The 23,197-nt window shown below is 41.5% G+C and overlaps 1 protein-coding gene across 6 annotated transcripts in view; it reads right to left on the bottom strand.

The window, feature by feature from the left end:
- The window catches only part of DNAAF9 (dynein axonemal assembly factor 9), a 134,334-nt gene that overhangs the window by 35,472 nt on the left and 75,665 nt on the right, over positions 1-23,197 (bottom strand). For all 6 annotated transcript variants that reach the window (XM_012754833.2, XM_012754829.3, XM_012754830.3 and 3 more), the window contains exons 21-27: positions 11,957-12,060; positions 5,983-6,129; positions 4,840-4,928; positions 4,315-4,416; positions 3,923-4,043; positions 2,049-2,137; positions 593-751 (exon numbers count right to left, since the gene is read on the bottom strand). In XM_012754833.2, coding sequence (XP_012610287.2) covers positions 593-751; positions 2,049-2,137; positions 3,923-4,043; positions 4,315-4,416; positions 4,840-4,928; positions 5,983-6,129; positions 11,957-12,060 — 811 coding nt within the window. The remainder of the gene's footprint in view (positions 1-592; positions 752-2,048; positions 2,138-3,922; positions 4,044-4,314; positions 4,417-4,839; positions 4,929-5,982; positions 6,130-11,956; positions 12,061-23,197) is intronic.

Genomic DNA, 23,197 nt, shown 5'->3' with positions numbered 1-23,197 from the left:
GACAACAGGGTCTTTGCCTCGTTAAGGCCTCTCTGCAGCATAGGCACTGCTCATGCATGTGTGGAATTTGTTCTGTGCCCCAGGCTTTCTTTTTTTTTTTTTTCTGAGACAGAGTCTCGCTTTGTTGCCCAGGCTAGAATGAGTGCCGTGGTGTCAGCCTAGCTCACAGCAACCTCAAACTCCTGGGCTCAAGCGATCCTCCTGCCACAGACTCCCGAGTAGCTGGGACTACAGGCATGTGGCACCATGCCCAGCTAAGTTTTTCTATATATATTAGTTGGCCAATTAATTTCTTTCTATTTATAGTAGAGATGGGACTACAGGCATGTGGCACCATGCCCAGCTAAGTTTTTCTATATATATTAGTTGGCCAATTAATTTCTTTCTATTTATAGCAAGATGCTCTTGCTCAGGCTGGTTTTGAACCCCTGAACTCGAGCAATCCACCCGCCTCGGCCTCCCAGAGTACTAAGATTACAGGCGTGAGCCACCTCGCCTGGCCTTGTGCCCCAGGTATGCTACACATGAGGTAACAGTAACGACAAGGTCACCACCCTGACTCAATTATGCCCAGAAGACTTCCAATGCTCACCCTTGTAACACCACCAGCAGTCTGGTCTTCTTGCGGATGTAGGCTGACTGGCGGGCAGAGCGGTTCTGTTGGGCCTCCAGGGCACTGGAAAGGTATCTCTGGAAGTGAGCAGCATGAAAACATTCGGAGCTATCCATGATTTGGCGGTACACCATCCACCTGGAAATGGCAAATGTAATCTCAACCTGGGGGCCACCTGACGGCCTGGCCCCATAGGCTCAGCCATGGCTTCAAATGTGACCAGTTCTCCCAGACATTCTGTCCAGTGAATTCATATAGGGGAAAACAATTCTGGCACCATAAAAAAGGCAGGGGGCACTGGCTGGGTTCGGAGCCCAGTATCCTCAAACCGTTATCACTGGGGCTTTTAACAGGAAACCCCTTGCCAAAGGGAAAATGATCAGGAAAGCACATGACCAACAGACTTCAGAGCTGAGAGGCAGTCACTTCTTGGAGGACCACACAAAAATTGGCTTCAATCTGATGCTCAGTAATACTCTTGCTAAGAGTAAGAAACAGAGTGAAGAACTCAGAATGTTTATAGAATGAAAGCACTAGACATGAGGAACTGCTTAACCATTTAGTACTTAATAAACAAGGTCCAATATGTCCCTAAGCATCTCTCCAGAACTCACCTGCTCACCCCTACCCTAAATTGCCAACTCTCTGGGCAATCTCAGTCTTTTCAATTCCTTTACAGTCTCCTGAAGGAGGCCTTACTTTGGGGTAGACTGACTATCTACTAAATGCCTGGTTCAGTCAGCAGGGTTGTTTAGTAATCTGACAGCCAGGTGGAAGTGATGGATGAATGTTGTCCCAATTTCACCTGAACCAAACTGTTCAAGTGGCACCTGAACTCATGTAGTCTCCTTGCGGTCATGGGAGGATCACTTTATCTACCAGCTCCCAAGTTCCTAAAACCATCATGGCCTTGAGGTTTCCCGGCCAACCAGGCACATTCTCAGGCCTTTGCACTTGCTATCCTGCTGCTACAGTGCTCTCCCCCATATATCTGCATGGTTCATTCCCTTACTCTTTCGAGTTTTGCTCAAATGTTACCTTCTGAATGAGGTCTTCCCTGACCTTCCAATTAAAAACTGGAATCTCACTCCCAGCCCTACACTTCCTGTATTTTTCTTTCTCTATTTTCTCCACAGCACTTTTCACTAGCTAATAGTACTATGTTTTTCTTATCTGGTTGTTTTCCCAAACTAGAATGTAAGCTCTTTGAGGGAAGAGATTTTCTTGTCTGTTTTATTCATCAGTGTATTCCCTCACACTCAGAACAGTGCCTGGAACACTGGAAGGGAGCAGCATAGTCTGTTACAGGGACAGATGACTACTGTGCCAATACCAGTCACACCAAGGGCCAGTACATGTCTAAGGTTTCCCAGTGCCTAGGGAGGCCCAGGGATAGAATCCCTTTCCCCAAAGCAAAGGCAGCAGCCATACTAACCTGCCATATTCTTTATGCAGAGTGACCAGAAAAGCACAGAGCTCGCTAGCATGACAGCCTGGGAGGCCGGTTACAATGCTGATAATTACCTACATGAAAGAAAAGTCATGTGGGTTTGCAATTCAACTGCATTGCATTGTGTAAGAAGAGGTTTGGGAGCCAAGCTCTGTGGGCTTGAACCTCAGGACCACCACTCACTAATTCTATGACCTTGGAACCAATGACAGAACCAACCTTGTAGGGTGGGTGTCAGAATTAACATATGAAAAGTGCTTAGAACAGTGCCAGACACATAGCAAATACCATACAAATGCAGTGTTACTACTAGAATTTCTATACAGCAGGTTGTGAATAGATCAGTTAAAATACAATGCATTAAAAGGCCTACCTGAGACCAATGGCTTTTGTAAAGCAGACTCAGGATATTTATGACTTATCTGCAACAGTAACACTTCTTAGGAAAATAACGGGCAGAAAGGAGGTCCAGAAAGAAAATGCCCTTGGCTACCCTGGAGTGGTAAACTCTGCAGACAGGAGTGGTGCTGAGGTGTTTCTGCCTGGCTGCCTGCGCCCTCCAAGCCACACTGCCTGAGCTAAGTCAAAACTCACTGGTTGTGGGAAGCACTTCTGACTCTCGAGGAGAAGAGAAGCCTGGCTGGATTGTCCTAACCTTATTATACAATGGCACAAAACCAGGCCCCTCCTCAGGTAGATATTCCAAAGTTAACTTAAGAAATTCACTGAAAAAAAAAGAGTCATGCAGGGGAGGTCAAGAACCATGCAGTTACTGAAGGAGGTCTATGTGAATGGGACAGCATGACAAGGGCCTCTATGTGTTTTATTTCACAATACAAAAGATTCACTAGGGCAGGCCCAGTCACAGGTAACTTATGCTAAAGCTCAGACTGAAGGCACTTACCACCTGAGCTGACCACATATCCGCACAGAGAAGACGGCTGTGGCTTTCTCTTCTTTTGTGGTACCCAGAAGCTCTCCCTGGTCCCCTCTGACCAGGGCCTCTAGAGTGAATCCCCTTTTGCCTTCTGGGGCACTATTCTATGTAACTGACATTTTGTTTATCTTCCTCCCATCCAACTCTCCCCATATGAGCTCCTATTCCTCAGTGTCCAGGTCTTAGCCCTCAAATCACAGCACAGTGCATACAGCCGGATACATTCATACTTTAAGGCCAGTCCTAGAGCACCTTTTCAAAAAATATAACAAGTGGGCATTTTCAGGCTTTTTATACTACCGGCTAAGGGAAAAAATGGTGCTTCTACTTGCTTACTGCTTCTATTTCCTTTTGCAGCTGAGTATCTTATAGATTTCCACAGAAATAAATACCTTCTTTCAGTCTGTTATGACATATGGCTGCAAAGGAATGGTGGGAGGGAGTCAAGTGGAGGGAAGCCTAAGGCAGGAGGGATTAAAATCCACTCTGGGGAAGATAATGTTTACAAAGTATCACTTAACCCTGGTGATTCCAGCAAGGACCTAAAAAGATGGACACCCACCCCTTATTAAGCACAATGTATCAACCACTGCCAGGTAAGTCCTTGTCACAACCAGAAAGAGCTGACAGAAGAGAGCACTGAGCAAAAGTTTAAAAGACCTGGAGAGGCCAGGATATGGCAAGGCAGGATGCCAGGATTTTATCACTGTCATGGGGCATGGCCAGGGTTAATGTAGACACCTAACACAGTCATTGTACAGAGAGGGTTATGTGTATCATTGTGTCAGTATCCAAGGAGGCGGAGAGTCTTATAAAAGGGACTCCACCTGAGCTCCCTTTGTTAACTACACAAAAGATCCAAAGGCAGGCTCTCAGGATTATCTTCCCATGGATTCCCAGTACATTTGGTGAACTCCTCTACCTTGTCATTTTCTACTCTGTTGTGAGTAGGGTTGATTTCAGCTGGCTTCATCAGGATAGGGAGATGGGTCCGCATCACAGGCTCCTGACTAATGCTGCTGATGGCAAAATGCTGGAGAAACCTAAAAAAACAAAGACAATGCTATCATGTTACCATCACCAGACTTACCTAAATGATCACATGAGAAACTCTTACTTAATTGCTGAAAAATAAACCTATTCTCTAGGTTCTCTCTAGAGAATAAAATTGCACATAGTGTGTCACTACTACCTTTTACAATGATCCCCAAGAAGCTACAAAGAAAAAGGAGCTTAGGAAGGACCAACATTGAGGTTTCCAACATTTGAAAAGTCAAAACATTAAGCATTTAAAAACAGAAAAGCAGAGCTCACCAGTCCAGCTCTGAGAGTTTAGCTGAGAGTAACTTTAGAGAACTCCGTTTCTCCCCAGCAGGATGGCTCAGGGCACTGAAGAGCTTCTGTGCACTGGAGTGTCTAGAATATCAAAAGCTCACAGATTAGAACTCCCTCTCCCTACAGCACACACACTTTACACAACTTGTTCTGATCCTTTCAAGCCAGAGGCCAGTGACAGAGTCAACTCTTCCAAAACAAGCATCTCTGTGACTTAAATAAAATGTGGCATTAGTGCGTGATGACTAGTATGCCCACATAGGAAGGCTGGCTCCAAATCCCTCGACAATACTGTTAAGAGTTGCTGATTCTTGGTGGATTTTCTCTCTTTTGGTTTCTCTGTCCAAGGACACCAGCTACCTGCAAGTTGGCAGCATTGAAATGACTGTGCTGGCCCTTTCAGAAGCCAGGACCCCTGTGTTACATAACACCAGGCATCCTGCAGAGAGAGCACACCCACAAAGCTTAGGGAAGCAAGCACAAACACTGAAGGCAGCCACTTACAATTTCTTTTGTTCCACAGATAATCCATCTTCCTGGATCACTTTTAAAGAGAGCCCTGAGTTATCCTGCTGTTGCCAGGGGGAGAAGACCTAAACAAAACACAATTTGAGCAAAGAACACTTTAAACTCAACAACAGGATATGGAACCCACATGGGGATTTGATGGTTGTTGAAAAGCTAGACTGTCAGTGCAGAGAAAAACCACTATAACAAACAAATTTGCTTCAAAAATAGAGGCCTGAAGCAATTCTGTTCTGTGTTTTTTAAAACCAGAAGTCTTTCTGGGTTCCTTCTCCTCAGGGATTCTGCTTCTTCAGAGCTCAGGAAGCATGGAGGAAGGTGTCGGGTGACGATGTTCTGGTTCCCTGGTGATGGGGCAGACAGACAGGAGTGGTTCAAGTAACTCCTGCCTGGAGGCAGAGGGCTGGCTGCAGGGAATCCAAAGGGCTGTCTCTATTTTCCAGATCGGAAGGACAAGCACAGGAGGTAAGAGGATCCAGCAGGCAGTATGAGAGAGGCACAGGATGGGCTGAGAAGCCACTCTACAGCCAGTCACCTCCTCTCTCTTCCACGTTTTGCAAATCTGTCCTAAGAGAGGGACGCTGTCCCCTCACAAGCTGTGGCAATCACGCCTTTCCAAGAATTCCTACCAGTCATGAGGCTGGCCATCAGTTTAACTTTGGCCACTGCTTGGTCTCTAAGTGGGTCGTACAATTCTTGGCAAGCTCTTCACTCGTGTAATCTGTGCTGAGCACCTATAATGTGCAGATTGGCAGGTGGCACCATTCACAAGGGCAGTGACTGTGCCCCACAGGGACAGAGAGCACAGGGTGGGGGAGAGAGCTCTAATCCAGTAGGTAGGGCCTGACAATTCAATAAAGTAACTAAAAGGGAAGTAAGTCTAATTAGGATTTAAAGGGAACAAAGCAGATTTTTCTTAAAGGCTAAAAAGCCTTTTGTTCAGTTTCTTTAGGCTCTCACCCCTCACTGCCAAGAGCACCATTCTAGAACCCGAAGTCACCCCCACCACCAGCCAACTATCCTTCTCATCACCTCACTGTTAGCTCCAAGACACTGCCTTACCATCTAAATTGCTACAGAAAAAAAATAGTAGTTGTTGTGCTGAGTAATGACTGATGTTACCTCTGAGTAAAATGCTTGGTATATCTTTGATTTGGGGAAAAGGGCAATCATCAGAAATTTGCTTGATCCATGTAAATGAACTGGGAGATGAGGAAGCATTGAGCTTTTGAAGTCTATGAGAAGGGCAGCAACAATACTGGTAGAATCCTAAAGAGAGAAAGAGGAAGAAGCATCAGTGAGGAGAGCCATTTGCATGATTCCAGCCCTTGAAACTACTGGCAGAACACACAGGATCAATTTCAGTGCAATTATTTTCACATTATATGGTTTACTGGGTTTAATATAGATGTTATTTCCAATACTCAGTTATAGGAGATACAGAAAGCACAAGAATTTTTTCCCTTAAGCTAAAATGTCACATCAAAATTCATCCTAGGGTATTAACCCGTTGCACTCGGATGTCGAGTGTGACTTGACAGTTAGCATCGGTAGCAACTTGTATATTGAGCCACACTCGAAACGTAGTTTCACTGCGTGGGGAAGGGGGATTTTTGTCTATTTTTCCAGTATCTTTTCTTGTTTTCATTAGCATGAAAGGACAAGTAAAATGTAAATGCAGAGATGGTACACTAACTTCCAGGGATAGATTATTATCCACTAACTTAGAGCAATGTTTAGATGGAAAGCTCCATATAATCACACCTCACCTAACAAAAAACACAAAGATTGTGTTGTTTGTTTTAACAGAAAAATCAAAGGAGAAAGAAGAGAGACTATTTATATTTGCAAAACACGTGAATGTAAACTAGGTCTTCATGTGGGTGAATGTTTCAAAAAACATCACACCATGAAAAGTTATAGAGATTAAAATTACTCGGCCGGGCGCGGTGGCCCACGCCTGCAATCCTAGCACTCTGGGAGGCCAAGGCGGGCGGATTGCTCAAGGTCAGGGGTTCAAAACCAGCCTGAGCAAGAGTGAGACCCCGTCTCTACTATAAATAGAAAGAAATTACTTGGCCAACTAAGATATATATAGAAAAACTTAGCCGGGCATGGTGGCATGTGCCTGTAGTCCCAGCTACTTGGGAGGCTGAGGCAGGAGGATTGCCTGAGCCCAGGAGTTTGAGGATGCTGTGAGCTAGGCTGATGCCGAGGCACTTACTCTAGCCCGAGCAACAGAGTGAGACTCTGTCTCAAAAAAAAAAAAAAGAAAAAAAAAATTACTCTTTGAATGTATCAATAATTTGAAATATAAAAAAATCCAATACATCTCCTTTGTCTTTGTGAAAAAAGAGGAAATAAAATTAAAAATATAAAATAATACAAAAAAACAAAACAAAAAATCCAAATAAATAAGTTTGTATGAAAAGAAACTCCAGTTTTTTATTCTACTGCTGCACTTTGTAAAATCTGGGGTATTTAAAAAAATTAAATCCCAAGTAAAATAAAGGAATCAAGAAAAAAGCAAGCGAGTACAAAGGGTTAAATCCTCATCAGATATGTGATTTGCAATTATTTCCCCCTATTCTGTGGCTTATCTTTTCACTCTCTTTATAGTGTCCTTTGATGCACAGAATTTTAAAATTTTGATAAAGTCCAATTTATAGATTTTCTTTTGTTGTCTGTGCTTTTGAAGTCATATCCAAAAAATCATTGCCAAATCCAATGTCACAAAGATTTTCTCCTATATTTTCTTCTAAGAGTTTTATTGTTTTAGCTCTTATGTTTAGGTTTTTTGATCCATTTTGAGTTAATTTTTGTATATAGTGTAAGATAAGAGTCCAACTTCATTCTTTTACACGTGGATATCCAGTTTCCCAGCACCATTTGTTAAAAAACACTGTCTTACTAACATTGGTTTTGGGATTTGATGCAAGGATTTCTTTCTGGGTTCTCTATTCTTCCACTGGTCTGTATTGTCTGACCTTACTCCAGCATCACACTGTCAGGTTACTGTGGGTTTGTATAAATTTTTTTTTTTTTTTTGAGACAGAGTCTCGCTTTGTTGCCCAGGCTAGAGTGAGTGCCGTGGCGTCAGCCTAGCTCACAGCAATCTCAAATTCCTGGGCTCAAGCAATCCTCCTGCCTCAGCCTCCCAAGTAGCTAGGACTACAGGCATTCGCCACCATGCCTAGCTAATTTTTTCTATATATATTAGTTGGCCAATTAATTTCTTTCTATTTATAGTAGAGACAGGGTCTCGCTCTTGCTCAGGCTGGTACGGAACTCTTGACCTTGAGCGATCTGCCCGCCTCGGCCTCCCAGAGTGCTAGGATTACAGGCTTAAGCCACTGCGCCTGGCCTATGAATTTTGAAATAAGGAAGTGTGAGTCTTCCAACTTTGTTTTACCTTTTCAAGATTGTTTTGACTAACTGAGGTCTCCTGAGATTCCATATGAATTTTAAGATGCGTTTTCCTATTTCTGCAAAAATTGCCACTGGGATTTTGATAGAGATTGTATTGAATCTGTACATTGTTTGGGGTAGTATTGTTGTCCTAAAAATATTAAGTCTTCTGATCCATGAACATGGGTATCTTTCCATTCATTTAGGTCATCTTTAATATTTAAGCAAAGTTTTATAGTTTACAATGTACAAGTCTTCCACATTCTTGGGTTAAATTTGTTTCTTAGCATTTAATTCGATTGTAAACAGAACTGTTTTTTCAATATCCTTTTCAGTTTGGTCATTGCTAGGGTATAGAAATGTAACTGATTTTTGTGTGTTGATTTTTGTACCCTACAACTTTGGTACATTTGTTTATTAGCTCTAATGGTTTTTTTGCTGGAATCTTCAGGGTTTTCTACATGTAAGACTATATCATGGTCTTACTTCTTTCTTTCAAATTGTATGCCTTTTATTTCTCCTTCTTGCCTAACTGCTCTAGTTAGAACTTCCAATAGTATGTTGAATAGAAGTGGCAAAAGCTGGCATCCTTGTTCCCAATCTTAGGGGAAGAGGGTAAGTTCTTTTTTTTAAAAGAACATTTAGGCTGGACGCGGTGGCTCACACCTATAATCCTAGCACTCTGGGAGGCTAAGAAGGGAGGATCGCTCAAGGTCAGAAGTTCGAAACCAGCCTGAGCAAGAGTGAGACCCGTTTCTACTAATAATAGAAAGAAATTAATTGGACAACTAAAAATATATAGAAAAAATTAGCCAGGTATGGTGGCTATAGTCCCAGCTACTGAGGAGGCTGAGGCAGAAAGACTGCTTAAGCCCAGGAGTTTGAGGTTACTATGAGCTAGGCTGATGCCATGGCGCTCTAGCCTAGGCAACAGAGTGAGATTCTGTCTCAAAAAAAAAAAAAAAAAAAAAAAGAACATTTAATTTATCATTATAAAAGTAGTATGTTCATTAAATAAAATTCTGAAAAAAAAATAGAATAAGGAAGTTAAAAAAATATTAACCCAAAGTCCCATCACCTAAACCCAACTATTGCTAACATTTGATGTACTTTTCCTTCTAGTCTTTTTTTCCTACTCATTCATTGACTTATCTTTTTTATGTGGCGGGAAGTCATATTTATTACTACAGTTTCATATCCTGTTTTTAAAACTTACCTTACCATTACTATCTGCCATGTTATTTAACGCATACTATCTGTAAACATTTCCAGTGACTGCATTCTACTCCCTTGTTAGGTGCACCCCCCCACCATGGCTGGACATTCACATTAGATATTCCAGTTCTCCTCTGCCAACAGTTCCCTTTGTTTGCTCTTTGCTTATTTCCTGTTGTACATGGTAGCAGGAGGCTGTTTCTGATGCGCTTCCCTATATTTGTTAAGTAGCCTCACATCCTCTGAACACCCCTGACCTGGGACTCAGTGTGTGCATGTTAATAAAGATAGAGCGTTTTGTAAAAAAGAAATAACAACTCATTTGTTTTAATCAGCAAAAAATGTTTTTTCCATTTTTTTTGCCTTTTAATTCTATTTTTGAAATATTTTTATTTTTAACTGACACATAATTGTACATATTTATGGGATATGATGTGTTTTGTTGTTTTGTTGTTGTTGTTGTTTCAATACATGTATACACTGTGTCAAAACTGAATAATTTTTGGCCAGGCATGGTGGCTCATGCCTGTAATCCTAGCACTCTGGGAGGCCAAGGCGGGAGGATTGCTCAAGGTCAGGAGTTTGAAACCAGCCTGAGTAAGAGCGAGACCCCATCTCTGCTATAAATGGAAAGAAATTAATTGGCCAACTAATATATATAGAAAAAATTAGTCGGGCATGGTGGCACATGCCTGTAGTCCCAGCTACTCGGGAGACTGAGGCAGGAGGATTGCTTGAGCCCAGGAGTTTGAAGTTGCTGTGAGCTAGGCTGATTGACGTCATGGCACTCACTCTAGCCTGGGCAACAAAGTGAGACTCTGTCTCTAAAATAATAATAATAATTTTTTATTCAATTTATATAACAGGATAACTAGCATATCTATCACCTCAGACATTTATCATTTCTTTCAGGTGGGAACATTCAAAGTCTTCTCTTCTAGCTATTATGAGATGTTTAATAATTTATTGCTTAGTATAGTCACCCTACTGTGCAATAAAACATGAGAACTTACTCATCCTTTCTAATTGTAACTGTACCCATAAAACCTCTCCCTGTCCCTATCACCTGAAATACTTTTTAGAGTTTTATATTACTAACTAGTCTGACAAATTTCATGATATATCCATACAATGAAAACTACTCAACAATAAAGAGGAACCAGCTATAAATGTACACAACAACATGGATGAATCTAAAAATCATTATGGGCCGGGCGCTGTGGCTCACGCCTGTAATCCTAGCTCTTGGGAGGCCGAGGCGGGCGGATTGCTCAAGGTCAGGAGTTCAAAACCAGCCTGAGCAAGAGCGAGACCCCGTCTCTACTATAAAAATAGAAAGAAATTAATTGGCCAACTGATATATATATAAAAAATTAGCCGGGCATGGTGGCGCATGCCTGTAGTCCCAGCTACCCGGGAGGCTGAGGCAGAAGGATCACTCGAGCCCAGGAGTTTGAGGTTGCTGTGAGCTAGGCTGACGCCACGGCACTCACTCTAGCCTGGGCAACAAAGCGAGACTCTGTCTCAAAAAAAAAAAAAAAAAAAAATAAAAAAAATAAAAATCATTATGCTGAGTGGAAAATGCCAGACTCAAAGGGTACAGAAGGTATGATGTTCATTTACATGACATTTTAGAAAATGCAAACTAATATACAGTGATAAAAAAACTAATCAGTTGTTATCTGAAGTCAAGAGTAGAGGGAAGGCTGAGCGTGATGGCTCACTCCTGTAATCCTAGTACTCTGGGAGACCAAGGTGGGAGGATCACTTGAGCTCAGAAGTTTGAGACCAGCCTAAACAAGAGTGAGACCCTGTCCCTATTAAAAATAGAAAAATTACCCAGGCATCATGGCATGCGCCTGTAGCCCAGCTACTTGGGAGGCTGAGGCAAGAGGATTACTTGAGCCCAGGAGTTTGAGGTTGTAGTGAGCTGCAATGATGCCACTGCATTCTACCCAGGGCAACAGAACAAGACTCTTGTCTCAAAAAAAAGGTGGAGGCTGGTCTGGTGGCTCATGCCTGTAATCCTAGCACTCTGGGAGGCTGAGGCAGGAGGATCACTCAAGGTTAGGAGTTCGAAATTAGCCTGAGCAAGAGTGAGATCCCATCTCTACTAAAAATAGAAAGAAATTAGCTGGACAACTAAAAATACAGAAAAAATTAACTGGGCATGGTGGTGCATGCCTATAGTCCCAGCTACTTGGGAGGCTGAGGCAGAAGGATTGCTTAGGCCCAGGAGTTTGAGGTTGCTGTTAGCTAGGCTGACGCCACAGCACTCTAGCCCGGGCAACAGAATGAGATTCTGTCTCAAAGCTTTAAATGAACATAGTTAATTGTATTGAAAGTATACTTCAATAAATTAAATTATCATTATCAGGAAAATTAGCCATTTCTTTCCCTCTTTGGCTCACTTATAATTCTGTCCCATGCTAAGGTGTCAGTGGAGCCTCATCAAGGCCAGTAAAACACCTACCCCATCATAGAAGGAAATGGAATTCATGTGATCCTTGGAAATGACGATACTTCCGTGATGACGGTGAGAAAACAGAAGGCCACTAGAGAAGAAATTCACATTCCCTGGAAGGAAAAAGAGAGCTGATCAGAGCTGGAGAGCTGGATCCTGGGGGCCAGATGCCAATGTCCCTTTTTAGGCACCAGGACACACCAGAGTGGTAACTGAAGATCAGTATCAGTAGCGCTTAAGTTACATGACTTGTACGCTGAGCTCTGTGCTCTGAGGAAGCCAAAGTAACTCCCCATCCACCCTCGAGTCTCAGAGAAAAATGAGGCATCAGACACAGTCTTTACATAAGAATTAGCAAAAAAATCCAAGTGAATAAACTATCAGCTGATGGGAGAAGCAAAATTCACATTCTCTTACAGGTATCATCAATGGGTGTCTTCTAGAGAAACAAGCTAAAAGACTTGGGTATATCTGTTCCATTACTGAGTTTATAGATTCCTCTTTCTCCTTCATTGGCAGGATCTGGCTCAGCCCTAAAGAGACCATATCTCTCACTTAGGGCTGAAGGAGGAGCACTAGGGTCTCAGCTGAAGTGGTGAAGGTAGCCTAAGGGTCCTTGTGCACAGCAAAGGAGCACAAACACTGGGAGCTTTCTGTTCTGTAGTTCACAAAAGCAAGGTTAAGTGGCAGGTGGACACTGGATGTGGGTTCCTCAGGACAAGGATTCAAGTCTAAGCATACCTGCTGCTTCCTGAGTGGCCAAGATCATACAGAGTAGCTCAATCTACGCCATGGGGAGCAGACAACAGAAAACATGGACAACTAAGAAGACAGAGATTAAGGCTGGGCCTGGGCTTGCTTTGGAAACCTGAAAGAAGCACCCAGGGTACCCATAAGATCCCTGGGTGAGGTTGGTCTTTGAGGCTAGTCCATGCTCGATTTTCTCTGTTCCTGTAACAGCCTTTCTTTTTTCTTGAGACAAAGTCTTGCTCTGTCACCCTGGCTAGAGTGCAGTGGCGCATTATCATAGCTCACTGAAACCTCAAACTCCTAGGCTTAAATGATCCTCCTGCTTTAGCCTCCCGAGTAGCTGGGACAACAGGTGCACACCACCATGTCTGGCTAATTTTTTTTTTTTTTCTTCTTTGAGACAGAGTCTCACTCTGTTGCCCGGGCTAGAGTGCCATGGCGTCAGCCTAGCTCACAGCAACCTCAAACTCCTGGGTTCAAGCAATCCTTCTGCCTCAGCCTCCCAAGTAGCTAGCACTACAGGCATGCACCACCATGCCTGGCTAATTTTTTCTATATATTTTAGTTGGACAATTAATTTCTTTGTATTTTTAGTAGAGATGGGGTCTCGTTCTTGCCCAGGCTGGTCTCAAACTCCTGACCTTGAGTGATCCTCCTGCTTCAGCCTCTCAGAGTGCTAGGATTACAGGCGTTAGCCACCACGCCCGGCCTTTTTTCTATTTGTAGTAGAGATGGGATCTCACTCCTGCTCAGGCTGGTCTCAAACTCCTGAGGTCAAGCGATCTTCCTGCCTCAGCCTCCCAGAGTGCTAGGATTATAGAAGTGAGCCAGCATTCCAAGCAGTAATAGCCTTTCTTTCCATGTTTTCATATACAAAGAGGAGATAAAGGTACAGCCTTGAGTATATTTCCATTAATATCTTATTACCGAGGCAAAGGATAAGAGACAAAGAAGAGCGACTGATTCATTCCTCAAGTTGTAGCTCTAGAAAAGCAGCGCCCAAAGCTCTGTAGGTTGTAATGACAAGAAGAGCAAAGACCAAAAGTCTGGGGGCTGTCTTTGCTTCCTAGGTGAAGATCCGAAGATTGCAGGTTCAGAAGGATTCCTGAGGAGGTGGGTTTTCAGAAGGAAGGGAGGGGCCTAGTTAGTGTTCATTAATGGGGCATGGGAAGAAGTGGGGGAGGTGAGGCAGTTTTTAGGCACAAGAGGAAGGACTGAAGCCTGCCTCTCAAACTAGATGTCCAACAGGAGGGACATGTCAACCCTACCAGCTGGGGCAGCAGCAGCAGTGACCAGCCAGCCCAGTTCAAGCCGTCTAGGTTCAAGCCTGTAAATCTCTCACCCTCTAACAAGTAGCCAGGCTTCCCTATACACTGCCTTGCCCTGTGGCCCTCTTGAAATGAGGCCACTCTTGCCCCAGCCTCATCCTGCACCAACCCCAAGATTCCCACTGCTGCTCCCAATCCTTTTACCTCCACTTTGACATGATACATTCATTCCCTTAGAGATAGTCCACCCCCCCACTTCCTTCACTGCTCAGATCTACTGCCTTTCTGATCACGCCACATTTCTAAAAACTTCTAACCATGCTCAGTCTTCCCTTCCAACATCGACACTTCCATTCCTTGAGAGCTCAGGGAGATGGCCTGTGGTACCCTCTGGCCTCACCCTCCTAAACGCCAACTCCACAGCAGTAAAGCTGCACCAGAATGTTGGAACTTTTGCAATCTCCAACCCTAGCAGCTGCTCTCTGACTCCAGCACCCCATCACCCTTCCAGCTGCCTCCCTCCCAACGCCTATCCTCTAATGTCACTGAGGCTTCATAGCCATTGGTCCCATTTTCCCTTGTTGTTCAGAAATTTGTGACATTCCTCTCATCCACATCAAGGGCAGATCCTCTAGGACAGGATTTAGCTCTAATCTCTGTTTTGCCCAGTGAAAGGGTTGGGAACAAGTTTTACTCAGTATTAACTAAGCACGAAGCATGTCATATATATTATAGTTTTCTGTTTTCACAACAATTGTAAGAGGTGGTACTATTTTTCTCATAGAACTGATGAAGGAACTCGAACTTAGAGAAATTTCCCCAAAAGTGACAGAATTACTTGGCAATGGAGCTAGATATAGAACTTAAGTTTGTCTGATGCCAAAGCACTGTACCACACTGGGTTCCTTCAGTTCTCTCCTTTTTTCCTTCAATTTCCCTCTGTGCAAAACCCAGGTGTGACTAGCCTGATAGTGTGCATTCTCTGCTTCCTCAACAGGCCACAGTGCTGCCCAACAGCCATCCACTGCTTCTCCCAACTCCTTCCACCAGCACTAGAGAGCTCATCCAAGACCTAAAACCACAGCCTATCAATCTGCAACAAGATGACTCTGTTCACTGTTTCCAGCGATAAGAGTGCCATGAGAAAGAAACTGCTCCCCAACCTACTGCCTAATATCTGCACCCTTCCATGGGCTCATCCCTCTACCTGTGTACCTCCAAGGAGGAGCTCTCAGAAACATGTCCAGTATCACTTATCACTCAAGGGCCTCCTGGACAAATGTCAAAATCCTTCCAGAGCTTCTGGAAAAAAAGCACAGATGGGAGAAGTTGACGTGTTCCACCTATTCACTGGGAAGATGAGAAAGAGGTGGATGAAGGAGGTCATCTCCAGCACTTCCTCCCCCTCTACTCTGAGCCTCAAAACAAAATCAAAAAGACTACAACAGAAATTCACAGACAATGCTGAAAAACCACTCATTATGGGGCACAGCCCAGGACAAGGTCTCAGTAAACAGGATCTGTCCTATGATTGCAGTCACCCATCAGCCTGGCTCTTTGAGCAGTAACTTTGTTTTTATTCTCGGAGCCCACAAGAGATAAATGAAGTGACTCACTGGGTGGCCTAGTGTCAGTGCTCTGGTTTCTGAGATCCTAATCCACTTGAAATGATAATACTTCTGGTATCTGCTTTGCATGTTTGACTATCAGACTGTAGTCTAAAGGGACATGCCTTTGCAGGAGTTTCTCAGGGACTGGAATAGCCAAGTCCTGGAGAGCTCCTCCCTGGCTCCTTATCTCATCCTTGGTGCCCTTAGTGGATGAGTTCTGCCTTCCTTTTCCATCCTGTGAATAAGAAAACCCAAGGTAAGAGGAAAAAAATCACTGCCCCCAAAAGCAGTAAGGGACTACAACATGGTTTTGCCTTTGACTGACCCCTGCATCCCTGGAATTCCAACAGGAGAGGGACGAGCCCTCAGGACAAAACAAGACATCAAGTGTCAATGAAGAATTTGGGTTTTCCTCTTTCAGACAACTGGCTGTACAAATAAAAATCTTCCAACAGTCCAGCTTGTGTCACGAGTGAACATTTACCACTACTGGGGAAATATTATGATGCAACATCTATGTGATTTTCTTTTTATGTCTGTGACAGTGTGTGAAATGTACACATGCGAGTTAAAGAAAAAAACTGGAGCAACAACAAAACCCAGATGCCTATGCACTCACCACCTAGCCTAAGAAATCGAGCATTACTAGTAACTCTGAAGACCCCTGGATGTCCTTCCTCTATGGTAGCTCTTTCCTTCCATCCAAGGAAACCAACATACTGAATTCTGGGTAGTTTTATCATACTTGAACATATCACTAAACTATATATTACATAGTCTTGTCTAGTTTTGATTTTAAGTAAATGAAAACCTAATCATGTGTTCTTCTGTGGCTTGCTTACTTCTCTTGACATTCTGTTCCTGTGAGTCATAAATGTTATAGGTAATATGCAGCTGTACAATTCATTTATGTCAGTGCTGTAGAGAAATTTCTTTTTTTAAGTGTCCCTAACAGTTTCATGTGGACACAAGGCAACACATGCAAGGGTGCAGAACGCAGGCAGCAGACAGCAAATTACCACTGCCTGGGCGTTCCCAGTACATGAAGGTGAAAGTCAGCTTGGTCACGAGGGTTCTCATGATGTGTCTACTGGGAAACTATATGCCCCAGGTTTCAATGGAACCAGTATCCTGCTCCTCACTGCTGAACAACCTCTGCCCAAAGTAAAACACTCTGGAATCTATAAATCACTACAGGGTAAATGAGGAGCTGCCTGAGTCCAACCATTCACTGAGGCCTGAAGGAAATGGTAGAACCCAAACATATATGGTCAATTGATTTTCAACTATGATGCAGACAATTCAAAGGAGAAAGGATAGAGTTTTCAACAAATGATACTATAAAAACTGGATATTCCGGGGGAAATGGGCATTTATTGAAACCTTAAAATCTGTACCCCCATAATAGTCCGAAATAAAAAAAAAAAAAAAAAAAAAAGAAAGAAAGAAAACAATCACAAATCTTGCCAAACCAAAAAAAAAAAAAAAAAAAATTCATGAGCTTAGTACATTTAATGAAGAATGGTGAGTATGCTTAACTATTAAAAGACATGACGTACAGAGAAAGTAATAGATTTAATATTGTAACAGAAAAAAAAGTAAAGACTAAACTTGAGAGTTATATACAAGAAGAATTTGGTTCAAATTAAGTAATGTACCTAAACTTGTGGACACTGTACTTGTATCATCACATGTTCCCAATTACCAGAGGTTTTTTAACAGCAGGTAGATCAACCTCTTGCAATTGTACCATAGTTGGTATCTCTATACTGGCTCATGAATTAGAATATGAGTTCTGTATTATAAATCCTTGTAATTGAAAAAAATCTATCAATTATATGGCTTTCCTTTATAAATATGTAAGTATATCATTATAAATCAAATATTATATAATTTCTATAATATATAATTATTTTCCAGATGTAACACTCAAAGATTAGGTTTGACCAACCAATGAATATTCTTGATTTCTCATAAAATAGCATTGCCTAAAAGTAATTTACTGCAAATAAATTTGCCATTCATGAAACAAAATAGGATCATTTGTATTATCACAGATAAAATGTGCTTCATTCTTCTTGCTGAAAAATAGACAATATTTTGAATCAGTGAGGTTATCATTTTTATTGTTCTTCATTACTGTATTTCCTTTTTGTATAAAAGGACTATCAACTAAAGATGATTTCTAAGTAAAAAATGGTTATGAACAACAACAACAAAAAAAACTGGATATTCCTATGTAAAACAATGAACATCAAGACATACCTCGCATTGGAAATTCTACCCATGTTAACTAGCCACAGTGGAACACCTCATACTTCACAGAGACACTGAGTAGAGCAGTGGTCCCCCATCTTTTTGGCACCAGGGACCATTTTCATGGAACACAATTTTTCCAGGGACCGGGAAAGGAGGGGATGGTTTCAGAATCACTCAAGCGCATTACATTTATTGTGCACTTTATTTCTATTATTATTACACTGTAATATATACTGAAATAATTATAAAATTCACCATAGGTTGGAGACCCCTGGTATAGAATACTCAAAAGATTTTTGCCTCACTAGTTGGGCAAAATTAGCCCTACATTAAACGCTGCTCTGCCTCCAGCCCATAAAGCTTAAAAGCAAGACCCAGATGATAGGATTTGAAAAAAAGATATTAAAAACTGTTATAATTGTATCTCATATGTATAAGAAGCTAGAAGAAAGACTGAACCATATTAGTTTGAGACATGAAAGATATAAAAAAAGATCCAATTGAATGGCTACAAATGAAAAGTGCGATGTCTGAGAAGAAAATACAGAGGATGAGATTAATGGCATTAGACAATACAGAAGAAATAGTAAATCAGAATATACAGAAACAGAAACTATGCAAAATAAAACACACAGAGCATAACAATTGTACAGAACATCAGGGAGCTATGGGACAACTTCAAGTAGCCCAATTATACATAAACTAGAGTCCCTGAAGGAGAGCAGAAAAATTATTTAAAGAAATAATGGCTAAAAATTTCCCAAATTTGAGGAAAACTATAAATCCATTGATCCAAGAAGCTAAACAAATCCCAAGCACAAGCAACATGAAGAAAACCAAAGCAAGTCACACCAAAATAAAATTTCAAAAAAATCAAATTGCTTAAAATCAGTGGTAAAAGGAAAGAAAATATTAAAAGCAGCCAGATGGAAAAAAAGATACCTTACACAGAAAAGAATAAAGACAAAGATGGCAGTAGATTTCTGCCCAAAACCAATACGAGTGAGAAGACAGTGGAGTGGAACAACATCTTTAAAGTACAAAATTTGAAACATTTTTTCTTTATACCAAAAATTATAAAAACTTAGATGAAATGAAAAAATTCCTAGAAAATTCTAAGTTTCCAAGACTCACTCAAACAGAAATTGAAAACCTGAATAATCCCATAACTACAAAAGAAACTAAATTAGTAGTTAAAAATCTTCCTTAAAAAGTAAACCATGATGCCCTTCACTGTTTTATTTTTTTAGAGACTCAGTCTCATTCTGCTGCCCAGGCTGAAGTATAGCAGCACAATCGCAGCTCACTGCAACCTTGAATTTCCAGACTCAAGCAATCCTCTTACCTCAGCCTTCCTCCTACATAGGACTACAGGCATGCACCACCATGCCTGGCTAACTCTTGAATTTTTCTGTAGGGACGAGGTCTTATTATGCTGCCCAAGCTTGTCTACAACTCCTGGCCTCAAGTGATCCTCCCACCTCGGCCTCCCAAAGTGCTGAGATTATAGGTGTGAGCTACTGCGCCCAACCCCTTCAATGTTTTATAAGCAAGTATAACCAAAGAATCAAGTAATAAATAATTCAAATCTTATGAATAATATTTTAGGCAGGTGCAGTGGCTCACACCTATAATCCTAGCACTCTGGGAGGCCAAGGTTGGAGGATCCCTTGAAGTCAGAAGTTTGAGACCAGTGTGAGCAAGAGCAAGATCCCATCTCTAGTAAAAATAGAAAAAATTAGCTGGGCATGGTGTCATGTACCTATAGTCCCAGCTACTCAGGAGGCTGAGAAAGGAGGATCACTGGAGCCCAGGAGATTGAGGTTGCAATAAACTATGATGATACCACGGCACCATAGCCAGAGCGACACAGAGAGACTCAGTCTCAAAAATAAATAAAAAAATAATAATATTCTATAATAAGATAAAAAAGCATTCCTTGGCTCATTAACTTAATTCCAAACTGGAAATTACGCTACAAAAAAGGAAAATTAAAGCTAATCTCATTTATGATATAATAATCTTATACAGGAAGCACTAAAGCATTCTTATTAGATAGGAATAACACAGGGTGCCAATTATCACTACTTCTATCTTGTGGCATCTTGGTGTTCTGGGCTAGTGAAAGGAAGATAAAGAAATATAAAGAGGCCAGTCCAAAGGTAATGAGTTATTTCAATCGATTGTTCACAGTCAGTTACAGATTGAACTCCATGGTCTAATCTTTCCCCCTTCTAACTACTGTACTTGACTAGTCTTAAAAAAATTAAATTAATAGAAAAATAAATATAAAGATAAGAATTGGAAAGGAAGAAATAAAGCTATCATCATTCATAGATCATATGAGTGCCTATAAATAAAACTACAAAGAATCTAGATTAGAATTAAGAGAGAATATGGTAAAGTTGAGGGACACAAAGTCAATATATGAATATCAAATGTAGCTAATCCTATAACCAGCAATTCCACTACAACCCACTATAATTCTAGATAAATCAGCAAAAAACATAATTCTAAAAGAATGAATTTATTTATTTATTTGTTTGTTTGTTTGTTTGTTTATTTATTTAGAGACAGAGTCTCACTTTGTTGCCCAGGCTAGAGTGAGTGCTGTGGCGTCAGCCTAGCTCACAGCAACCTCAAACTCCTGGGCTCAAGCGAATCTCCTGCCTCAGTCTCCCGAGTAGCTGGGACTACAGGCATGCGCCACCATGGCCGGCTAATTTTTTCTATATATTTTTAGTTGGCCAATTAATTTCTTTCTATTTATAGTAGAGACGGGGTCTCGCTCTTGCTCAGGCTGGTTTCGAACTCCTGCCCTCGAGCAATCCTCCCGCCTCAGCCTCCCAGAGTGCTAGGATTACAGGCGTGAGCCACCGCGCCCGGCAAAAAAGATATAATTTATAACATCAAAAAAGATATAAAATAATAAGCTGAAAATTATAATACTAGATTGAAAGACATTATAAATGACATAAATAGATATCGCATTCATGGATTAGAAAACTCAGGTTTACTTAACTGACATGGTAAAATGTCAATTCTCTTCAAAGTGATCTTTAAATTCAACACAATTTCAGTAAAAAAAAAAGTCCCAACAAGATTTTGAGCTAAGTGTCAAAAATAGCTAAGATACTCCTGAAGAAGAAAAACCAGGTTGGGGAACTTGCCTTACCATATGTTATAGATAATGTTTGTGTCCCTTCCAAAATTCCTATGTTGAAGCCTGAACCCCCAAAGTGATGGTATTTGGAGATGGGGCTTTTGCAAGGACATTAGGGTTAGATGAGGTCATGAAGATGAGGCATAGTCTGATGGAATTTGGTGCCTTTATAAGCAGAGATACCAGAGCGCTTCCCCCCCACCACCACACACACACATACACATGTGTGCAAAAGTCATGTGGGCACACAGTGAGATGGCGGTCACCTAGAGACCAAGAGAAGAGGCCTCAGAATGAAACCTACCTTGCCAGCACTGTGATCCTGGACTTCCTAGCCTTCAGAACTGTGGGAAATAAATTTCTTTTATTTAAGCCACTCAATCTACGGTATTTTGTTATAACAGCCCAAGCAGACTAAGATACCATATATAACTATATTATAAATCTAAAGTAAGACAGTGTGATATTTTCTCAGGGACAAATTGAATAATGGAACAGAATAATAGGTGCACAAAGAATAGAATAATAGCTACACAAATAAAGGGACTTAATTCATAACATAGCTGGCACTGCAGATTAGTGGGAAAAGAATGATTTTTCAGTAACTATTTCTGGGACAGGTGGTTATCCACATTTTAAAAAATGAAATTATTTGGGAGGCAGAGGCAGGAGGGTCACCTGAGGCCAGGATTTAGAGACCAGCTTGGACAACATAGCAAGAGCCTATCTCTATAAAAACTTCCAAAAATTAGCAAAGCGTGCTGGTGTACACCTGTAGTCCTAGTTACTTAGAAGGGTGAGCCAGGAGGATCGCCTCAGCCTAGGAGTTTCAGGTTGCAGGGCTCTATGATCATACCACTGTTTCTAGCCCAGGCGACAGAGTGAGACTCTGTTTCTTTTCTTTTTTTTTTTTTTTTTTTTGAGACAGAGTCTCGCTTTGTTGCCCAGGCTAGAGTGAGTGCCGTGGCATCAGCCTAGCTCACAGCAACCTCAAACTCCTGGGCTCGAGTGATCCTTCTGCCTCAGCCTCCCGGGTAGCTGGGACTACAGGCATGCGCCACCATGCCCGGCTAATTTTTTTTATATATATATATCAGTTAGCCAATTAATTTCTTTCTATTTATAGTAGAGATGGGGTCTCGCTCTTGCTCAGGCTGGCTTTGAACTCCTGACCTTGAGCAATCCGCCCGCCTCGGCCTCCCAAGAGCTAGGATTACAGGCGTGAGCCACAGCGCCCGGCCTAGAGACTCTGTTTCTTAGATAAATAAATAAAATTTGATTCCTATCTCATACCACTTTCAAATATCAATTCAGGTGGATTCTTGGAAAAACTATATTTTTTGAAGTCAACATAGGAGACTCATGATGAGTTATTTCTTAAACAGGTCTAAAATATATAAACCACATAGGAAAAGATTAATTATTTTGACTATATTAAAATTAATAAATTTTATTCATTAAAAGCATCATAAATAAAATGAAAAGACAAGCCACCAAGTGAGAGAAACTATTTGCAATAGACAAAAATGACAAAGGATTGGTGTCTCAAATCTATAAAGAATTCCTTCAAATAACCACGAAAAAGACAATCTAAAAGAAATATGAGCAAAAGACAAGCACGAGCAATTAACAGAAGGGAAGTATAATAGCTAGGCCAATAAATAAAAAGATGGTCATGTTTCAGTAATAATCAGAGAAATGTAAATTAAAATCCTAATAATACAGCATTGCTCATTCACCAGAGTGGAAAACATTGACAAAACAGCAAGTCTTGGCCAGAATTTGGAAAAACTGAAATACTTGTATGCTGCTGGTGGAAGTATAATTTGGTACAATCGCTCTGGAAAATAATCTGGCCTCGTTGATAAAACCTGTATGTGGGCTCATGCTAAAATCCCCAATTCTACTCTTCCCCATTCCAACCCCAGAGAAACTTTTGTCCACGTGAACCAAGAGACATGCACAAGAATGCTCATAACAGTACTGTCTGCAACAGCAAAAAATTACAAACAACCTGCATGTCCATCAAGAAACAAAATGGGCTGGCGAGGTGGCTCACGCTTGTAATCCTAGCACTCTGGGAGGCCGCGGCAGGCGGATTGCTCGAGATCAGGAGTTCGAAACCAGCCTGAGCAAGAGCGAGACCCTGTCTCTACTATAAATAGAAAGAAATTTATTGGCCAACTAATATATATAGAAA

This window comes from Microcebus murinus, chromosome 16, assembly GCF_040939455.1.
Source record: "Microcebus murinus isolate Inina chromosome 16, M.murinus_Inina_mat1.0, whole genome shotgun sequence".
Lineage (NCBI taxonomy): Eukaryota > Metazoa > Chordata > Mammalia > Primates > Cheirogaleidae > Microcebus > Microcebus murinus.
The sequence above is the reverse complement of the archived record's forward strand: the minus strand, read 5'-3'. Positions and strand labels throughout refer to the sequence as shown.